Source organism: Saccostrea cucullata, unplaced genomic scaffold (genome assembly GCF_032062105.1).
Source record: "Saccostrea cucullata isolate Sc308-1 unplaced genomic scaffold, CSIRO_AGI_Scuc_v1 ctg746, whole genome shotgun sequence".
Taxonomy (NCBI): Eukaryota; Metazoa; Mollusca; class Bivalvia; order Ostreida; family Ostreidae; genus Saccostrea; species Saccostrea cuccullata.
In genome coordinates, this window is record NW_026938715.1 from 619,368 (window position 1) to 637,500 (window position 18,133).

The 18,133-nt window shown below is 34.0% G+C and overlaps 1 protein-coding gene across 1 annotated transcript in view; it reads right to left on the bottom strand.

The window, feature by feature from the left end:
• Nucleotides 1-434: 434 nt before the first annotated feature.
• The window catches only part of LOC134251048 (protein SSUH2 homolog), a gene marked incomplete at its 5' end in the record, with an annotated part of 21,762 nt that continues 4,063 nt past the window's right edge, over nt 435-18,133 (bottom strand). Inside the window, 9 exons of the mRNA XM_062733413.1 lie at nt 435-1,932; nt 3,916-4,014; nt 6,217-6,319; nt 6,836-6,928; nt 7,810-7,913; nt 9,770-9,832; nt 11,596-11,720; nt 12,165-12,225; nt 13,508-13,637. Coding sequence (XP_062589397.1) covers nt 1,786-1,932; nt 3,916-4,014; nt 6,217-6,319; nt 6,836-6,928; nt 7,810-7,913; nt 9,770-9,832; nt 11,596-11,720; nt 12,165-12,225; nt 13,508-13,637 — 925 coding nt within the window. The remainder of the gene's footprint in view (nt 1,933-3,915; nt 4,015-6,216; nt 6,320-6,835; nt 6,929-7,809; nt 7,914-9,769; nt 9,833-11,595; nt 11,721-12,164; nt 12,226-13,507; nt 13,638-18,133) is intronic.

Sequence of the window (18,133 nt, forward strand, 5' to 3'; positions counted from 1 at the left end):
TTTCCACAACATAAAACAGACACTCCCAATTGGAGGTGGGGGGTATCATTTAGTGAGCTTATTGCTCGCAGTACCTCTAGTTGATATAGTGACATTCTCAAGTAATAGAAAATTCAAATCCCCCCTCCCCCAACAAGTAAACTTTTCAATACTGAGCTGATTTGTGTTTTTTTAACTAGCCCATGTACTCAGGTGAGTGATGTGGCCCATTGGCCTCTTGTTATAAGATGTCATCTGAAGTGTGCATGGTCCTATAACATCTAATCGCAAAGGGACTGTCATGTGTAAGTAAAGTGTCTCTTGTTCTCAAGAAACAGAATTGGCCATGGGAATGACAAACAAAATCCATTCCCCAACCCCACGTGCACCCCTCCAACTTAAGCAGGTAACTGGCAGGTAATTTTAATCTTTTTTGACAAATACTAAAACATTGATATTATATAGTTTTAATAGTCATGAATAGTTTCAAGAAATATAAAAATTAAAAGTATAAACAAGCACAGTCAATAATAAACAAAATATAAAGGCTATTTAAACAACTTTCTCGAACTTTGTTCTTTATTATGGGCCAAAACAAGACATTTATCACACACAATTTGGTAGCAATGATCGTGTCTTAGTTGTAATGGTACATTAAGTAAAAGACATCTACTTTGAATAGATATTGTGGCAACACAGAGACTAAGAATGTCAAATTAGCAACTTCTTAGACGTTCACAAAATCATATTATACATGTACCTAGTTGCCACTAGTGCTGTAAAGAAATGACTGCTCTTGTATTAAAGAGAGAAAAGAATGACTCTGAAATATAAATGCTACAGGATTTAAAAGAATACTCAAATTGCTTTTTTCTTATACAGAAAAATTAATACAACAATATAACAACCTTTCATGCTTTAACAATACATAGATACATGAGTACATGTAAGTAATGTATAAACAGACCTCATAATCAAAACTAAATGTTGCGATCCTTGTACATAGTTATAAGCAATGTAAATATATAAAATTTATATCAGAAGTCCTTAAATTCACAGTGGTTGGTATTGTAGTATAATGAATATATGTAGATATATACATGTCAACATTTTCTTTAAAATAGGATGATACATGTATTTCTTGTTTGCGCGGGTCTCCAGGTTGTACATTTAACACATTTTTGAAATTCTAAATATTAATTCCTTAAAATGGAAAACTACATGAGTTATAACTACTTTTTTTCCACATTACTGGATATGTTAAAAGCACCAATGTAATTTCAAATAATGTCTAAAAAAATAGATTAAAACAACAGGTTATTCCTTCGGGCTCAGTGAATATTGTACTCCTCAGGTGGCTAAATCATTGTATTGACCTCAAAAAACAGCAATAATTGTATAATATTGCACTTGAATTCACAACCATAAAATAAAACATTTAAAAGATATGAGCTAGAGGAACATAGATTTTTGTTGTAACCTGAATATAATATTTCAGCTTTTCCTCTGATAACAACCTATATCTACATCCAATCTGATAAAAATTGTGTCTTTTAATCCACTCAGGTAACTCACTTGTCAAAATAAGTATTTTTCTGAAGTGGATCAAATAATACGACTTAAATCAAATTGTCTCCACACGATGGTTACATTTTTCTTGTGCAGAGAAATGGAAAGAAAATCTGTCACAAAAATGCTTCAGGAGCCCTGATAAAATACGTCCTCTACAACTTAAAACAAGTAAAAAAAACATTCTAGAATATAATGGAATATAATCTGCCCCTGGTCTGATTGCCGAGAGACCGGTTACAGAATAGAACATCCACAGCAGCAGGTCTGGGGGTAGTTGGGTGCGTAACAGTGCTGTTCAAATCCGTAAACAATGAAGTCCGATTCTGTATTCTTCCATTTGTACATACACTGCGTCACGGGAACTATCCTTACTTTGTGTCTCTGAAATAAGAAGGTGGACATTTTTATATAAAAAAAAAATAGTTGAGGAAAGATCAGTGCTTTTACAAAGGAAGGAATTCAAAGATATTTGCATTTTACTTTATTTTTGCATAAAGTCATTTTAAAAGAACTTCCTAAAACCAGATAAATCACTGCAACCATACTTGAAAGTTGAATATTGCATTGTATTTTCAATGTTCACAAACATATTAATTGTATATAAAAATAATCATATTACAGTAAAACTCGGTTAAAACAAAGTCATTGGGACCTGTGAATTAATTTCACTATATCCGTAATACATTAAGCTACCTAAAATTGAAATTCTGGTTCTCAGGCCCAGGCATCCATTTTGAGGTAGCCGCATTGCTAATTTTATTGTATTTTTGATAAAATAAAAAGTTGGTATTGCGGGGATCAATGCGCAAAAAAAAGATCCATCCTCATTTTTTCATAGTTTAGTATCCAGATATCACTTCTGGTAGCCATTTGCAAAGAGATTTTGACTACTTCCTTTGAGAATACTTTCGAAGACATTGCCTACAATGTTCACACACTGATAAGCAATGCGTAAAGCAAACCCTTTGAACAGAAATGGAAAGTATACCTGTGAATAAAAAAAATTATCTTTATTTTAAAGAAAATTCAAATTACGCAGCACAGTTAAGGTTACAAAAAGGAGGCGGAGCCTAATTTGTACGGGAAAACTTGACTATGACATCATACACAATATACGTCATACAACATTTCTTTAAAATACCACAAAATTAATTTATCTGCTAATTTAACCAGTAAGAAATCATCAAACTACATAAAAACTTACTACAGCGTGTTGTTTTGTCGTTAGTTAAATCCCACATTATAAACAGGTTATAAACAAGTCACTGATCGAAATACACTTGTCAATATGACGTCATTTCTTACAAAGTGACGTAATTTGTATGCAGTGAGAGACAGATCAAGTAATATTTTCTCAACAAAATATGTATTCTCTAATTAAATAAAATATTATTTACAGATATTGTATGGGCAAAAAACTTGAATTTAATGTCTTCTTCACTATTTTATTAATATATTTTCTGTACATTATGTATTTAATTGACACTGCCGTATATTTGTATGCCAGTACATCGGAGGGTAATGTGGGGAGTCTTAATAAATCGATCTAGTGCAAGGGCATACACTCAATGGATCAAAGTAAGCTTTTCCATTTCAACTTTAGAACTATTAAGGTATCTGAAAAGTGCTGCGATCCTGATGAAATCTTAAAAACAGTTTAATTACATATTCAATATTTCATGCCGCTGACCAGCAAAAAATACAGCATTCGGTCATACAAGTATAATTTTAACAATGAAATTGCAGAATTTAGACAGGATCGCAGCACTTTTTAGAAACTACAATGCGTTTTGAAAATATTTATATACTAAACTTGGAAATTTAACTTGGTTATGCCCTTGCACTAGTGATATTTATATGTAACATCAATACTTCAAGTCAATGTGCTAAAATCACATGACTGCCGCATCACGTGACTAGTCTAAATATAAAATATAATCGTCCTTGATATTTAGTTTTTAATCATAATTACAATTATCCGATATAAATGATGTACTAAAAATAATCACCATCCCGATTACGAATACCATTTTCAAATACAAAATTTAGCCGATATTTCCAATGCGCACCTTAACTGTACTGCGTAATAAAATACCTCCCTCATCTACTTTATTGCCAATAAAATGATAAATAAAATGCCGCCCTCCCGCATCTGTTTTGGAGAAAACTGACCTGAGAAACAGAGACTTAAATTTAAATAGCCTTATACACTGTACAATATATCAATATAAGGAATTTGATGAATCTAAATTAACTTCACAATAGCTGGGAATTTGCAATATCTGTGTTTGTGCTAAACAAGCTTTACTGTACTATTTTCACTTTTACGCTTTGCTCATTATTATACTTCTGATCTGTACATACCTGCATCAGAACTCGTTCGGAGGGGAACTGATGATCGCTGATCAAACGTTCCGAGGCTTCGTTAATTTCTCTTTCATGGAATTGATTGATTGGCCAAACCTTAAACGGAACAATTTTTGAAAGTCTGAAATTTCTCTACGTTCCTATTTACACCATGATTCATTCATATTTTGCGGGCTAATTAAGGGCCTGGCTCCATTATCTTTAGAATGGAGCTTTACTTGTGCAGCATTAACCCTTGTGTAAAATAGACATTCTGTGTTATTTAGTAATAACTTGTGAACAAACACAAACCTGGCAAAAAGCAAAGTTTTGGACAGAAAGAAATCTTTCAACAAGAGGCCAATGGGCCACATCGCTCATCTGAGCACTGTGGCTAGGAAAAAGTAGAAATTGGTTTACTGTAAATCACTTTTTATTCGCGAGAACTTTATTTTCGCGTAATTACGCAAGACGATATGCTCGCGAAAATTTAATTCTCGCATATTTTACATTTCCTTAAGATTATATAGAGCAATGACCACAATTCGTGAAAATTTTGTCTCGCTAATAAAGAGTCAATGACTATCTCGCGAAAATAAGGTGTCTCGAAAATTAAGTGATCTACAGTATCATTGAAAAGTTTAAATCCAAAAGTAGTCTTATGACCAATCATGGCTTTGCTAATCTTGAGAAGATTTTTAAAGAATTTTCCTATATATTTCTATGTAAAACTTTGGTTGGCCAATTTGGCCCCGCCCTACCCCCGGGGGTCATGATTTGAACAGACTTGAATCTACACTACCTGAGGATGCTTCCATATAAGTATGATCAATTATAGCTTTGTTTTTCTTAAGAAGAAGATAATTTTTAAAGAATTTTCCTATATATTTCTAGGTAAAACTTTGGTTGGCCATTTTGCCCCCCCCCCCTCCCGGGGTCATGATGTTAACAAACAAAATCTACACTATCTGAGGATGCTTCCATATAAAAATGATCAATTATGGCTTTGTTATTCTTAAAGAAGAAGATTTTTAAAGAATTTTACTATATATATTTCAATGTAAAACTTTGGTTGACCCTTTTGGCCCCCCTACCCCCGGGGGTCATGATGTTAACAAACAAAATCTACACTACCTGAGGATGCTTCCATATAAATATGATCAATTATGGCTTTGTTATTCTTAAGAAAAAAAATTTAAAGAATTTTCCTATATATTTCTATGTAAAATTTTGGTCTGCCATTTTGGCCTCGCCCCTACCCCCAGGGGTCATGATTTGAACAAACTTGAATCTACACTACCTGAGGATGCTTCCATATAAGTTTCATCTTTCCTGGCACAGTGGTTCTTGAGAAGAAAATTTTTAAAGAATTTTCCTATATATTTCTATGTAAAACTTTGGTCGGCCATTGTGGCCCCGCCCTACCCCCGGGGGTCATGATTTGAATAAATCTGAATCTGCACTTCTGAGGATGCTTCCATATAAGTTGCATTTTTCCTGGCACAGTGGTTCTTGAGAAGTAAAGAATTTTCCTACATATTTTTATGTAAAACTTTGGTTGGCCATTGTGGCCCCGCCCTACCCCCGGGGGTCATGATTTGAACAAAACTGAATCTGCACTACCTGAGGATGCTTCCATATAAGTTTCATTTTTCCTGGCACAGTGGTTCTTGAGAAGAAGATTTTTAAAGAATTTTCCTACATATTTCTATGTAAAAATTTGGTCGGCCATTGTGGCCCCGCCCTACCCCCAGGGGTCATGATTTGAACAAACTTGAATCCACACTACCTGAGGATGCTTCCATATAAGTTTCATCTTTCCTGGCACAGTGGTTCTTGAGAAGAAGATTTTTAAAACATGCCACCAAATTTTTATTAATTTCCAATTATCTCCCCTGTGCCCTTCATTTGAACAAACTTAAATCCCCTTCACCCAAGGATGCTTTGTGGCAAATTTGGTTGAAATTGGCCCAGCGGTTCTTGAGAAGAAGTCGAAAATGTGAAAAGTTTACAGACAGACAGACAGCTAGTCAGACGGACGGACAGACGGACTACAGACAAACTGTGATCAGAAAAGCTCACTTGAGTCTTCGGCTCAGGTGAGCTAATAAAAAATGTTTTCTTTGATCAAATGATTTAAAAAGTTTTTCTTTGATCAAATGATTTAAAAAGTCAGAATTTCTTTTTAGAGTTGTCTCTCAAACCCTTCATTAAACTGACCCTTCCCAAAAACATTTCTTGACAGATTAGAATGAAATTTTCTTGAGCAGGTCCACTTAAAGTAGTCAAAATAAAAAAAGTAATTTACAGTATCCATACCTTAACCTTAGTTTCCTCAAAAGCGGTCTGTCCTGACACATTTCTTATTAGATGATCAGGGAGAGGGGCATGTTCCATAATGTGATCATTTACGTGGTTTGTCCTATATTGGAGCAAAAATATTTAAATTAAGGCATACTGTAAATCATTTTTTATTCGCGAGAACTTTATTTTCGCGTAATTACGCGAGACGGTATGCTCGCGAAAATTTCATTCTCGCGTATAATAGTTTTCCTTAAGATTATATAGAGCAATCACCACAATTCGTGAAAATTTTGTTTCGCTCATAAAGAGTCAAAGACTATCTCGCGAAAGTAAGGTGTCACGAAAATTAAATGATCTTCAGTAATTAAGTATACTGATCACAAAGATTAATTTAAGAGCAGAAATTATATACAGCAAATAATGTGAAACTGACTATGTCTTTAAATTAGAGTCCAATTAAGTAAAGTCCAATGCATTTTAAAAATTTTTAATTAATGGTTTGCTCAAATTAACAGAAGAATTTTATTTTTCTCTTCTGTTTATATAGTATCTCCAGATGACCGTAACTGTCAGATGAATATTTTTGATACAGAGCTTTAATTCTGAGAGATGAATCTATTTTTAGTCCTCTTACCATTTGACTGTAAGCTTGATATAACACTTTAAGTTTCTAAAGCCAGAACAATTTCTACACATCACCATTCCAACTCCACAACAAAAGGAACACCTAATAAAACAGCAAAAATTTCACTCATGTGGGTCGGGTTATTTACACTCATCGTATTAAATATTAAAAGAGTTCTGAAGTAAAATGTTTCCTTGGGCAACATTTCCTTTTCATTGTTTCATTTATTAAAACAAATATCGTAGATTAGACATTGTATACATTCAAAGCATAGTCCATTGATTTGCTTTGCTTTGTCACAAAAAATTATGCATGTCCACATGCAACAAGAGAATTTTATTCATTTTTTTTTTAATTGGGCATTCAAGTACCTGACACAACAGGCACTTACCTTGTTTCACTTGGGGAATAAAGCACCACACAATATACAATAAAAATTGTCTAATCCAAAAGTTGTTTTTTCTGAAATCTGTCTTAATTAAACAATGTCAATTTTCAGTCCCTTTTAGTAAATCCAGTTGATTATAATATTGTCTAATCCAGTCATTTTCTAGGAAGCCAGTGGTGCCTGGCTTAGGCAAGTTTCAATGTACATTTTCTACACAATTTACAACTTAAACAAAACCTATACAACTACTGTGAATCTTCTAACCCCCCGAAAACATCTCCAGGAAACTTTTCTTGTAAATACCTTCTTACTCTTTAAGTTTCGGCACATAGCTAGTTTATAGTAGTTGTATATAGTAGTTTTTTTTTTACACAATTTAAAACTAGTAAACTCAAAAAAACCTACAATAGTAACTGTGAAACTTCTCAAAACTGCCCCCCCCTTTTTCCTGAAAACCAGCTCCAGGAAACTTCCCCCTAAATATCTCCAAATTCTTTAAGTCCTGGCAGATTCTAAGCTAGTTTAGAGAAGTTTTACTGTATATCGTAAAGATTTTCAAGAAAAAAAAAAAACCTAAATAAAGGGGTAAAATTACTGTATACTCCCACATCCATGGCAATGATGACATCGAACATGACTGTGATGGCCATCATGGTAACGAGACAAATGACCGCGTCCTTGGCAAAGGGAACACATCACCTACAATTCAGATTACACTTATCATATTTTTTTGTCTAATAGTACTGTAAGTCGAGTTACAGGGATGTGCGATTTTATCAGTATACCGGTATATCAAAATTTTTTGCTGCGTGATACGGTGACATAAATACCGGTCTTGTAGAGTAGACTTTCCCCCGATAATCTTTCCCCCCGGAAAACTGGCTTTAGAATAGACTTTCCCCCGTAAAACTGGCTCTAGACAGTTTTTTCCTCCAGAAAAACCGGCTCTAGAGTAGGATTTCCCCTACAGAAATCCCACACCAGAGTCAATTTTCCAGGGGAAATCCTACTCTGTATAGTAGGTATAGAGTGCGATTTCCCCCTGAGTCAATTTCCCCCTAGTAATGAAATATAATTTAAGGATCTTTAACAGATGATACACACAAACCTTGAAAATTACAAATTAAGGCAAAAAAAAATTAATTTCTTGGTTCTCAGGCCCTCCCTCATCTCTTCCAAGGGTGCCTCATTGACCCTTTTTATTGCTAAATCAATAAAATAAAAACAACAAATCACCTCCCTCATCATTTTTTGAGGTTTTGTACAATGTAAAAAGCTACCTCATCATGTTTTGGGGGCAATAAAAAGTAAAAAAAAAAAAATGCCTCCCTCCCTCATCATATTTCTTGAAAAAAGGCCTGAGAACCAAGGAATTAATTTTGCATGGCCTAATTAAGTCCTATTTTAATAAGTAAAATAAAATTTAAACTTTTCATTAAAAGTTTCACAAAAATGGGATTTAATTAAGGAGATTTAACATGATAAAAAAAATGTATAGAGTAATAAGTATGGTTAACAGAAAGGTGGAAATTTGAACATCATATAATTAAGTTTACAATTTTTTAATATTTTAGAGAGTTTGTTATAATTGTAATCATTTACAACCAAAATAGGTCCAAAAATATATACAAATCTAGACATCCATTTTTGTTTGTTTCATTATATTTTGAGAATATTTACATTTCATTTGAAAGCTAAATATTTTGGTTGAGATTCCATGATTTGCCTTACAACATAAGTAAAAAAAACCCACTCATTTACCTTTAAAAATCAGTTTGTCGTTTATCTTTCTTTTTCACAAAAATATTGCGGCTGTGGTTTGTATTGACTCTATAACGAGGGGGGAAATCTTACTCTGAGAAAGAAAGAGGGGGAAATTTGGCTCTGCTGTGATATTTCCCCTAGGTGGGAAATCCTACTCTGGAGTACGATTTCCGGAGGGGGGGGGGAAGCTGGCTATGGGGGAAATCCTACTCTACAACACCGGTACTTAGGTACATATCATAAATTCCAGAAATTATTCATAAATATTTGTTAAAATTACAATTCCAGAAAGTCTAAAAAATGTTGTGAAAGGTGAAAAGAATGGCATTTTACCATCCAGACATGATTAATTTTACGTACATAAAACTTTCAAAAAAGTGAATTTTGTTCTTGTAGAATATTTTTAAGAAAAATAATGACTATTCATTCAAAATCATTGTAAAAACTGCTTGTAAAAAAACCATGATATTATCGTGATATTTTGGGAAAAAATCATGATATATCGCGATATGAAATTTTTTGCGATACCCATCCCTAGGCATAATAAAATGTGGTAAAAAGTTCCCTGTATACAGTATTTTGTAAAATTCTTGAAGCTGCAGATCTGTAGCTCCCTGGTTTGAAAAACTTTAATGGGATGCACAATCAGACGGCTACAGTGCCACCCACTGAAATTAGTGCATACATGTATTTATTGTGCACAAAAAAGTAATGAGCTATAGATCTGCAGCTACTTGTAAACAATCTTCATTCTATCTGGAGTCAGAAAAAGAATGCCTGCTATTACTTACCATCCCTTGGCCATAACACTGACCACATACGACTACGCCTAGAGCGTTGCAGTCATGACAGGGCTATAACAGAGAAAGGAAAAGACTCTGATTAACTTCAGGAGTATACATTTGGCTGTGTATTCTATTTAGCGGCTTTGGCGAAACACAGCAACCGCTAAATCATGTACAATGCTAAATGTCTTGGACATATACACATAAATAAGAATATGAAGAAATCCACTAAATCAAATCTAAGCTAACTTATTTAAAAGTCAAATTCCACCAAATATCGTACACGCTAAATATAATACATTTAAAGTATATATTCTACATTGTTTTATTTAATAATTCTAAAGATGTTTTTTTCTAAATCATTATTTACAGTCAATGAAATAATAAAATTTTAATATCATGTAATTAGTGTTGGCAACGAGTACCCGGTTAACCGGTTAACCGTCGAACGATGCGAGTATCGGTTAGTAAAAATGCTATTCGGTTACTCGGATAAAAATACATCTTATAAAGTAAATAACAAAAAAAAAATGTTAATTTGTTTATAAGCGTAAACAAACGCATTTCTCTATTTTACTTACCGTTAGATTTAATGATCTAGAGTTTCACTAATACGATCGATTCGTTTTGATTAGTTTTCGCAGTTAATTGATAGCATTGATTGCCAGCAGGTTATACAAGTTTTGAAGAAAGAGTTATAATTACCTTATTAAAAATTTAACAAGATGCCGCCAAAGACATAAACCTTGGAAGTATTTAAAAGAACAGCCGATTCGATACCTGTAAAATGTAATTTATGTGAATTGGAGTTATCGTGTACGGTTGTTACTTCAAATTTCTAAATAATTATTCTCCTCGATCATGACATAATTATATCTGGAGTCGAAAAGTAAAAGGTGATGAACACCATTGAAAAATAACGTGAAACACTGAATATTTTTTCTTCTGATTTAATTAATTTTTAATTATAAATACACGTTTTAAAATTCTTTCAAGATTGTGCGTGCGTGGGTATCTTTAAGCATTCACAATACTCGATGAGTAAAGGATGAGATAATGATATACAACTGTATATGAATATGAATAAATCATCCGAGTAACCGGGTACTCGATCGGAAGATTCCGAGAAAAACGCTTTGAGTAACCGGTATACTACAAAAATTCGTTTTTTTCCGATACTTGCCAACACTACATGTAATAGAAAAATAAGATTTTTGCAGCTTATGTGTTTGTTGTAGAATGGGAAATTTTTTTAGTCTTCATTGCAAGAACTTTTGTGAAAAGTGTCTCAGGAAATTACACATACATACACATGTATACCAAATTAAACATTAAGAAATTACCACAGCATGAAATTGCCAAAATTTAATACAGTAAACATCAAACATTTACCACAGTTACTCACAACCTTAAATAAATGATTGAAACAAATTGGAGTTAATTGATAAATAGCTAGATTTCAAGAAATTCTCAATGACAAATTTTCTGTCAGCTAAAATTGTCTATTACCCAAAAGAAGACTGTTATTATAACTTTTTTTAAAATTCAATTACATAGCTTAAATTAAATTTGCTTTGCTAAAAGTTAAAGAAAAATATACTGTGAAATCACTAATTTTCATGGGGGTCTAATTTTGTTTAGAGATATGTAGAGACCCACAAATTTATGACCACCAAGAAATATAAATTCCTTTTCCTTTCTACTTATTATTCTCCAATCACAAATCAAGTCCCCACAAACCAATATTTTTTCCTCAGACCTTGAAAATTTGACCCCGTAAAATTACATGATTTTACAACATATCAATCTGAAACCTCCTCAAAAAATCTTACTTTGACAGAGGCAGTGTGTGGCACCTCAAAAGTTTGTTCCGAGTTCTGAAACATTGTCTGGGGTGAGGCCTGTATGTCCCAGGGCCCGGGAGCTGGCCCATTCTGTGGTCCATCTATTGGCTGGCCTGAGGAAATTTAAAAATAGATTAAATATGATTAAAAATCTCATTAAATTCAACCCTGTTACTTTAAATACATAGCATTAATTAATTATATGTAAATACATGCATTATTCAAACCAATTTTTTTGGTTGGACAATTCCAATATTTAATGGATGATTTATTTACCTCCTACATTGTATGATTAAGTGAATTTATGTAAAAATGTCAATTATCCAGACCTGGAAGTTTTTAACAATTATACACGTAAGGATAATAAATATATCAATGTGTACTCGTGAAACCATGGCATATGATCTAAAAATTCAATGCATTTTCCATGCTGACAATAAATTTCAACTTTTTAAGGTAAGAAAAAACTCCAGGAAAAATTTGTGTTAATTCTGTTGCCTCTATGAAAATGAGACAGAATAATGAGAAAATCTGAGGAACCACCAATAAAATCCTACCTGAGTAGGGTTCATATGCCCAGCAGGTGGATCTACCTTCTCCATAGGACTCCAGAGTATACTAAAAATAAACACAGAAGTCAACTCAATCAAGACACATAATTTTTTTTTTCTGATCAATAGAAGAAGAGGCAATCATGATTAAAATTGAGACTTATTAAAGACTAGAAATATATCCATAGGACATGAATGCCCCGCCAAGGGTATACTAGTATTGCGCACATGAAAAATTTGTATCACCACATGAAGTTAGACACTTATTTCTTTAAAATGAGGTCAAAGTCAAAAAAGCCAAGGTCAAAAAATGTTGATGCAGTTAAAAAGAGCTTTTATCAGTATGTATCAGCATATGAAGTTGAAGAAAGTATTATGAATGGTTTCTTTAAAACTGACTTAAACATTGATAAAAGTGAGGTCAAGGTCAAATGAAAGGTCAAGGTCAAAAATGTTGATACAGTTGAATTTCTTACATCAATATGTATCAGCAAATGAAGTTTGACATTAATTTAGTAAATGTGAGGTCAAATAAAATGTCAAAGCAAAGGTCAAGTTCAAAAATGTTGATGTAGTTGTATATCTCTCATCAATATGTATCAACATATGAAGTTTGATTAAAAAAATCTTGAAAGATTTCTTTAAATTTGACTTAAAAACAAATTGATAAAAGTGAGGTCAAGGTCAAATGAAAGGTCAAGGTGAAAAATGTTGATGTGTTTGAATTGCTTACATCAGTATGTATCAACATATGAAGTTTGACACTGATTTAGGAAAAGTTAGGTCAAGGTCAAAGGAAAGGTCAAGGTCAAAACATGATGCAGTTGAATAGCTCTCATCATTATGTATCAGCATATTAAGTATGATAATACTATACTGAATGGTATCTTTAAAACTGAGCTAAACATTAATTTAAGAAAAGTGTGGTCAAGGTCAAAGGAAAGGACAGGGTCAAAAATGTTGATGCAGTTGAATAGCTCTCTTCAGTATGTATCAGCATATGAAGTTTGATAATACCATCTTGAATGGTATTTTTAAAACTGAGCTAAACATTAATCAAAGAAAAGTGAGGTCAAGGTCAAAGGAAAGGTCAAGGTAAAAAATGGTGATGCAGTTGAATAGCTCTCATCAATATCTATCAGCATATGAAGTTTGATGAAAATATCTGAAACTGAGCTTCAAACAAAGCTAAACGCAAATTGTGACGGAAGGACAGAAGGACAGCTAGACAGAAGAACGGAAAGACGGACATGACAAAGATTATATGCCCCAGTCATATTCATGGCGGGCATAAAAATTATACTTGAGCTCTAGATATGCCATTCCATAAGAAGTGGGATGTAACTTACATGTAATGCATTAGTGGGGTTGAGGTCTGTAAACTTGAGATCCTCTGCGGCCCCTTTACCGTAGCAGCAGTGTTCTGCCACGTAACCCAAGAGGGCCTCCCTAGCATCCTGTTCTGTAATGGTCAGGACACTGAAATAGGGAATCTGCAATCAAGGCTGATATCAAAACACAGAATATTTCCTGTATTAAAATTTTTTTAAAAATTCAAAATCATATTTGAACTTCGAAATTTTAAATGCACTTTGATATCATAAAGCACACAAAAATTACTTCAATTCTGCATAAAGGTTCTTTAAACCGGTATATTTTTTTCATTTATAAAATCTTTCAAATTACTGGCTGTTTGAATTTTGTGGGTCACTCTTACCCATAAAGAAGTGCGAATGATAGTATTGTTCTTCAGCCTACCTCCAAGTCAATTTTCAAAACTAAAGCTAAGATATTCGAATGATTTTTAGTATTTACCGGTATATTGATATTTATATGGATTTTCATAAAGCATTACTTATTTGGGAAAACAACGAAAGATAACTCTAAAATTTTGGTAAAAAATGTTTTTCAGTATTATAACAGCAATCACTGAAAAACAGAAAATATTTTTGAAACATCTTTCCGCCCGTGAATGACAAATTCCTTTTCACGGGTAATATCGACTGTCATTTCACAAATTCATACCAAACTTTTTGTGTTTCACAGGGGGGAGGGGGACATATGTTTACAGACAAAAATCGACAAAAATGCTATTTTTCCAACTATTTCGAATTTTATATGCATAATACATTAAAAAAGATTTAAGAAACATTTACTCATATCAAATACTACTGTAAAAGCACAAATATTCATGGAGGATTAAATTTCGTTTATTTCGTTGTTAACAATTCTCAATGAAATTAAATCCCACAGGAAATTTTATCTGACTATATATTTGATAGGATTACTTTCAAAACAATGAAATTAAATCCCCACAAAACTTAATTCTAGATGATAAAACAAGAAAATTTTATCACCATGAATATTTGTGCTTCTACAGTATTTCAAAATATGGTGATGATTTATAGCCCGATTTTAGTGGAAAATATCATCTTATCCCCCCCCCCCCCCCTTTATTTCGAGATTGAGCTGGAATTCAGGATATTTTACTATTTAGCACTGCAGGTATTAAAATAATACATCAATTGCCATTGAACTGTTCTTTGTATTATATAAACAATGGTTTTATGGCCAAATTGTCATCAATATTGAATTAAATAGTTATAAAATGTAGGCAGGAATCTAGAGTTAGCGTGCATAGTTCTTTACATCACCATGCATGAACATCATTCTGTCAAGAAGATGGGGGGATAAGGTGGCTGAAGTGCCTATAGTGCGACAGATAAGAAGTGGAAAATTAAATCTCAATTATATCCAAATACTATTTGATATTTCATCTAATATTAAAGTATACTAAATGTAAAAACTCTACAATTAACAAACATAGGTAATCAGAGATTACAGAGCTCACCTCAACGAATGTTGTCTTTAAATAAGGCAAAGTCACACAATTAACCAACAAAAAATGTACATTCCAAAAATGAAAATATCTAAGCAATTTTGATCTGATACTTTGAAGTAGACCAACATAAAAAATTTAAAGTAGTTCTTCATGAAAATGTAATTCAGCATCTAAAGCAAATTTGAGTTTTCATCTCTTGATGCAACATTTGTGCAAGTTTGGTTTATACAATGTTATAAAAGCCTTAAAGTTTTTTGGTAATAGACCTGCAACCATAACTTTAACCTGGTCTATTATCTGAAAAATATATATGTCGAATTCAGCATCCGAAGCAAGTCCATTAGTGTGCATCCTAAGATGTATCGTCCATGCAAGTTTGCACATTATAAGGCTCATAGTTAATTGGAAATGAAACATACATCAAAAACTAACATTTTCACTCATCCACAAAATGTAGGTCGGATTCAGCATCCGAAGCAAGCCTGGTAGTATGCATCCTAAGATATATCATCCATGCAAGATTGGTCATTAAAGAACTCATAGTTACTTGGAAATGAAACCTGCACCAAAAACTTTTACTTGTTCACTCAACCGGAAAATGTAGGTCAGATTCAGCATCCGAAGCCCGGTAGTGTGCATCCTTAGATTTATCATCCATGCAAGTTTAGTCAACATAGGGCTTAAAGTTACTTGCAAATGAAACCTGCTCCAAACACTTTAACCTGTTCACTCAAATGGAAAATGTAGGTCAGATTCAGCATCCGAAGCAAGCCCGGTAGTATCCATCCTTAGATGTATCATCCATGCAAGTTTGGTCAACATAGGGCTTATAGTTACTTGGAAATGAAACCTGCACCAAAAACTTTAACCTGTTCACTCAACCGGAAAATGTAGGTCAGATTCAGCATCCGAAGCAAGCCTGGTAGTATCCAAGGGAAATTCATCCTTAGATGTATCATCTATGCAAGTTTGGTCAACATAGGACTTACAGATACTTGGAAATGAAACCTGCACCAAAAACTTTAACCTGTTCACTCAACCGGAAAATGTAGGTCAGATTCAGCATCCAAAGCAAGCCTGGTTGTATCCATCCTTAGATGTATCATCCATGCAAGTTTGGTCAACATAGGACTTACAGATACTTGGAAATGAAACCTGCACCAAAAAACTTTAACCTGTTCACTCAACCGGAAAAAGAAGGTCAGATTCAGCATCCGAAGCAAGCCCGGTAGTATGCATCCTTAGATGTATCATCCATGCAAGTTTGGTTAACATAGGGCTTATAGCTACTTGGAAATGAAACCTACACCAAAAACTGCACCAAAAATGTTAACCTGCTCCAAAAAACATTAACCTGGTCATTCCTTTGCTAAAATTGCAGCATCTGAAACTTTGACTGGTACAATGAAACACACTAGAACCATCTTCCATGCATGTCTAATCAATATAGGACATAGAAGTACTTAAAAAGAAAACTGCTCCAAAAAACTTAACCTTAACCCGGGACGCCGACACCGACGCCGACGCCGAGGGTATTACATATGAAAAAGCTTACACACACTAAAAAGAACAAAAACGATCATATCCTGATTATCCTCCTACTTTTACTAAATTTTTCAATATGAGTGGGTCTTCGCTCCATTTTTTTGAAAAGATAATTATCCTAAAAGTTTGCAATAAAATATACATTTTTTGGTTTACAAAACCATGGAGCGAAGACCCACTATATCTATTAACAAGAGGCCCATGGGCCACATCCCTCACCTGAGAAGCTTTGACCATTCTGTTCTTTACCAGATTTCCCCCTTGTTATACATAATGCATCCCCACCCTACCCCACTGATCATAATTTAGACATTTTGAAATCTACACTACCCCATGATCCTTCCATGGGCACATATGCTTCAGCTTTTTTCGCCCAGTGGTTCCTGAGAAGAAGATTTTCAAAGAATTTTCCTATATATTTCTATGTAACACTTTGATTCCCTATACTGGCCCCGCCCTTCCCCCGGTGGTCATGATTTGAATAATTTAGAATCTACATTATACCAGGATGCTTCCACATAAGTTTCAGCTTTTCTGGCCCAGTGGTTCTTGAGAAGAAGATTTTTGAAAGATTTTTCCTATATATTTCTATGTAACACTTTGATTCCCTATACTGGCCCCGCCCTTCCCCCGGGGGTCATGATTTGAACAATTTAGAATCTACATTATACCAGGATGCTTCCACATAAGTTTCAGCTTTTCTGGCCCAGTGGTTCTTGAGAAGAAGATTTTCAAAGATTTTTCCTATATATTTCTATGTAAAACTTTGATACCCCATTGTGGCCCCGCCCTTCCCCCGGGGGTCATGATGTGAACAATTTAGAATCTACACTACCCCAGGATGCTTCCACATAAGTTTCAGCTTTTCTGGCCCAGTGGTTCTTGAGAAGAAGATTTTCAAAGATTTTTCCTATATTTCTATGTAAAACTTTGATTCCCCATTGTGGCCCCGCCCTTCCCCCGGGGGTCATGATTTGAACAATTTAGAATCTACACTACCCCAGGATGCTTCCACATAAGTTTCAGCTTTACTGGCCCGGTGGTTCTTGAGAAGAAGATTTTTTAATGACCCAACCCTATTTTTGTCTTTTCTTGATTATCTCCCCTTGCGAGGGGATATGTCCCTTCATTTTTATAATTTAAATTCCCCTTCATCCAAGGATGCTTTGTACCAAGTTTGGTCAAAATTGGCCCAGTGGTTCTTGAGAAGAAGTCGAAAATGTGAAAAGTTTACAGACGGACAGACAGACGGACAGACAGACACACAGACAGACACACAGACGGACGGACAGACAGACAGACGGATGGACGACAGACAAAATGTGATCAGAAAAGCTCACTTGAGCCTTCGGCTCAGGTGAGCTAAAAAGTACGTACACTTTTGTGACAAAACATTTGCATCTTTCTGAGAAATACTTTAAGTCCATCAAGTCAACGGTCATATCACAAACATGATTTAAATGCCCGAAATCATCATGCGCCATGTAGCATAGTGCTTAGCGCGTAAGTCTCAAACCAGTATGATAGTCATACCTCCGATTTTTATTGCAAGGGTTCGAATCCCACGAATATCATCAGTTCTTATATT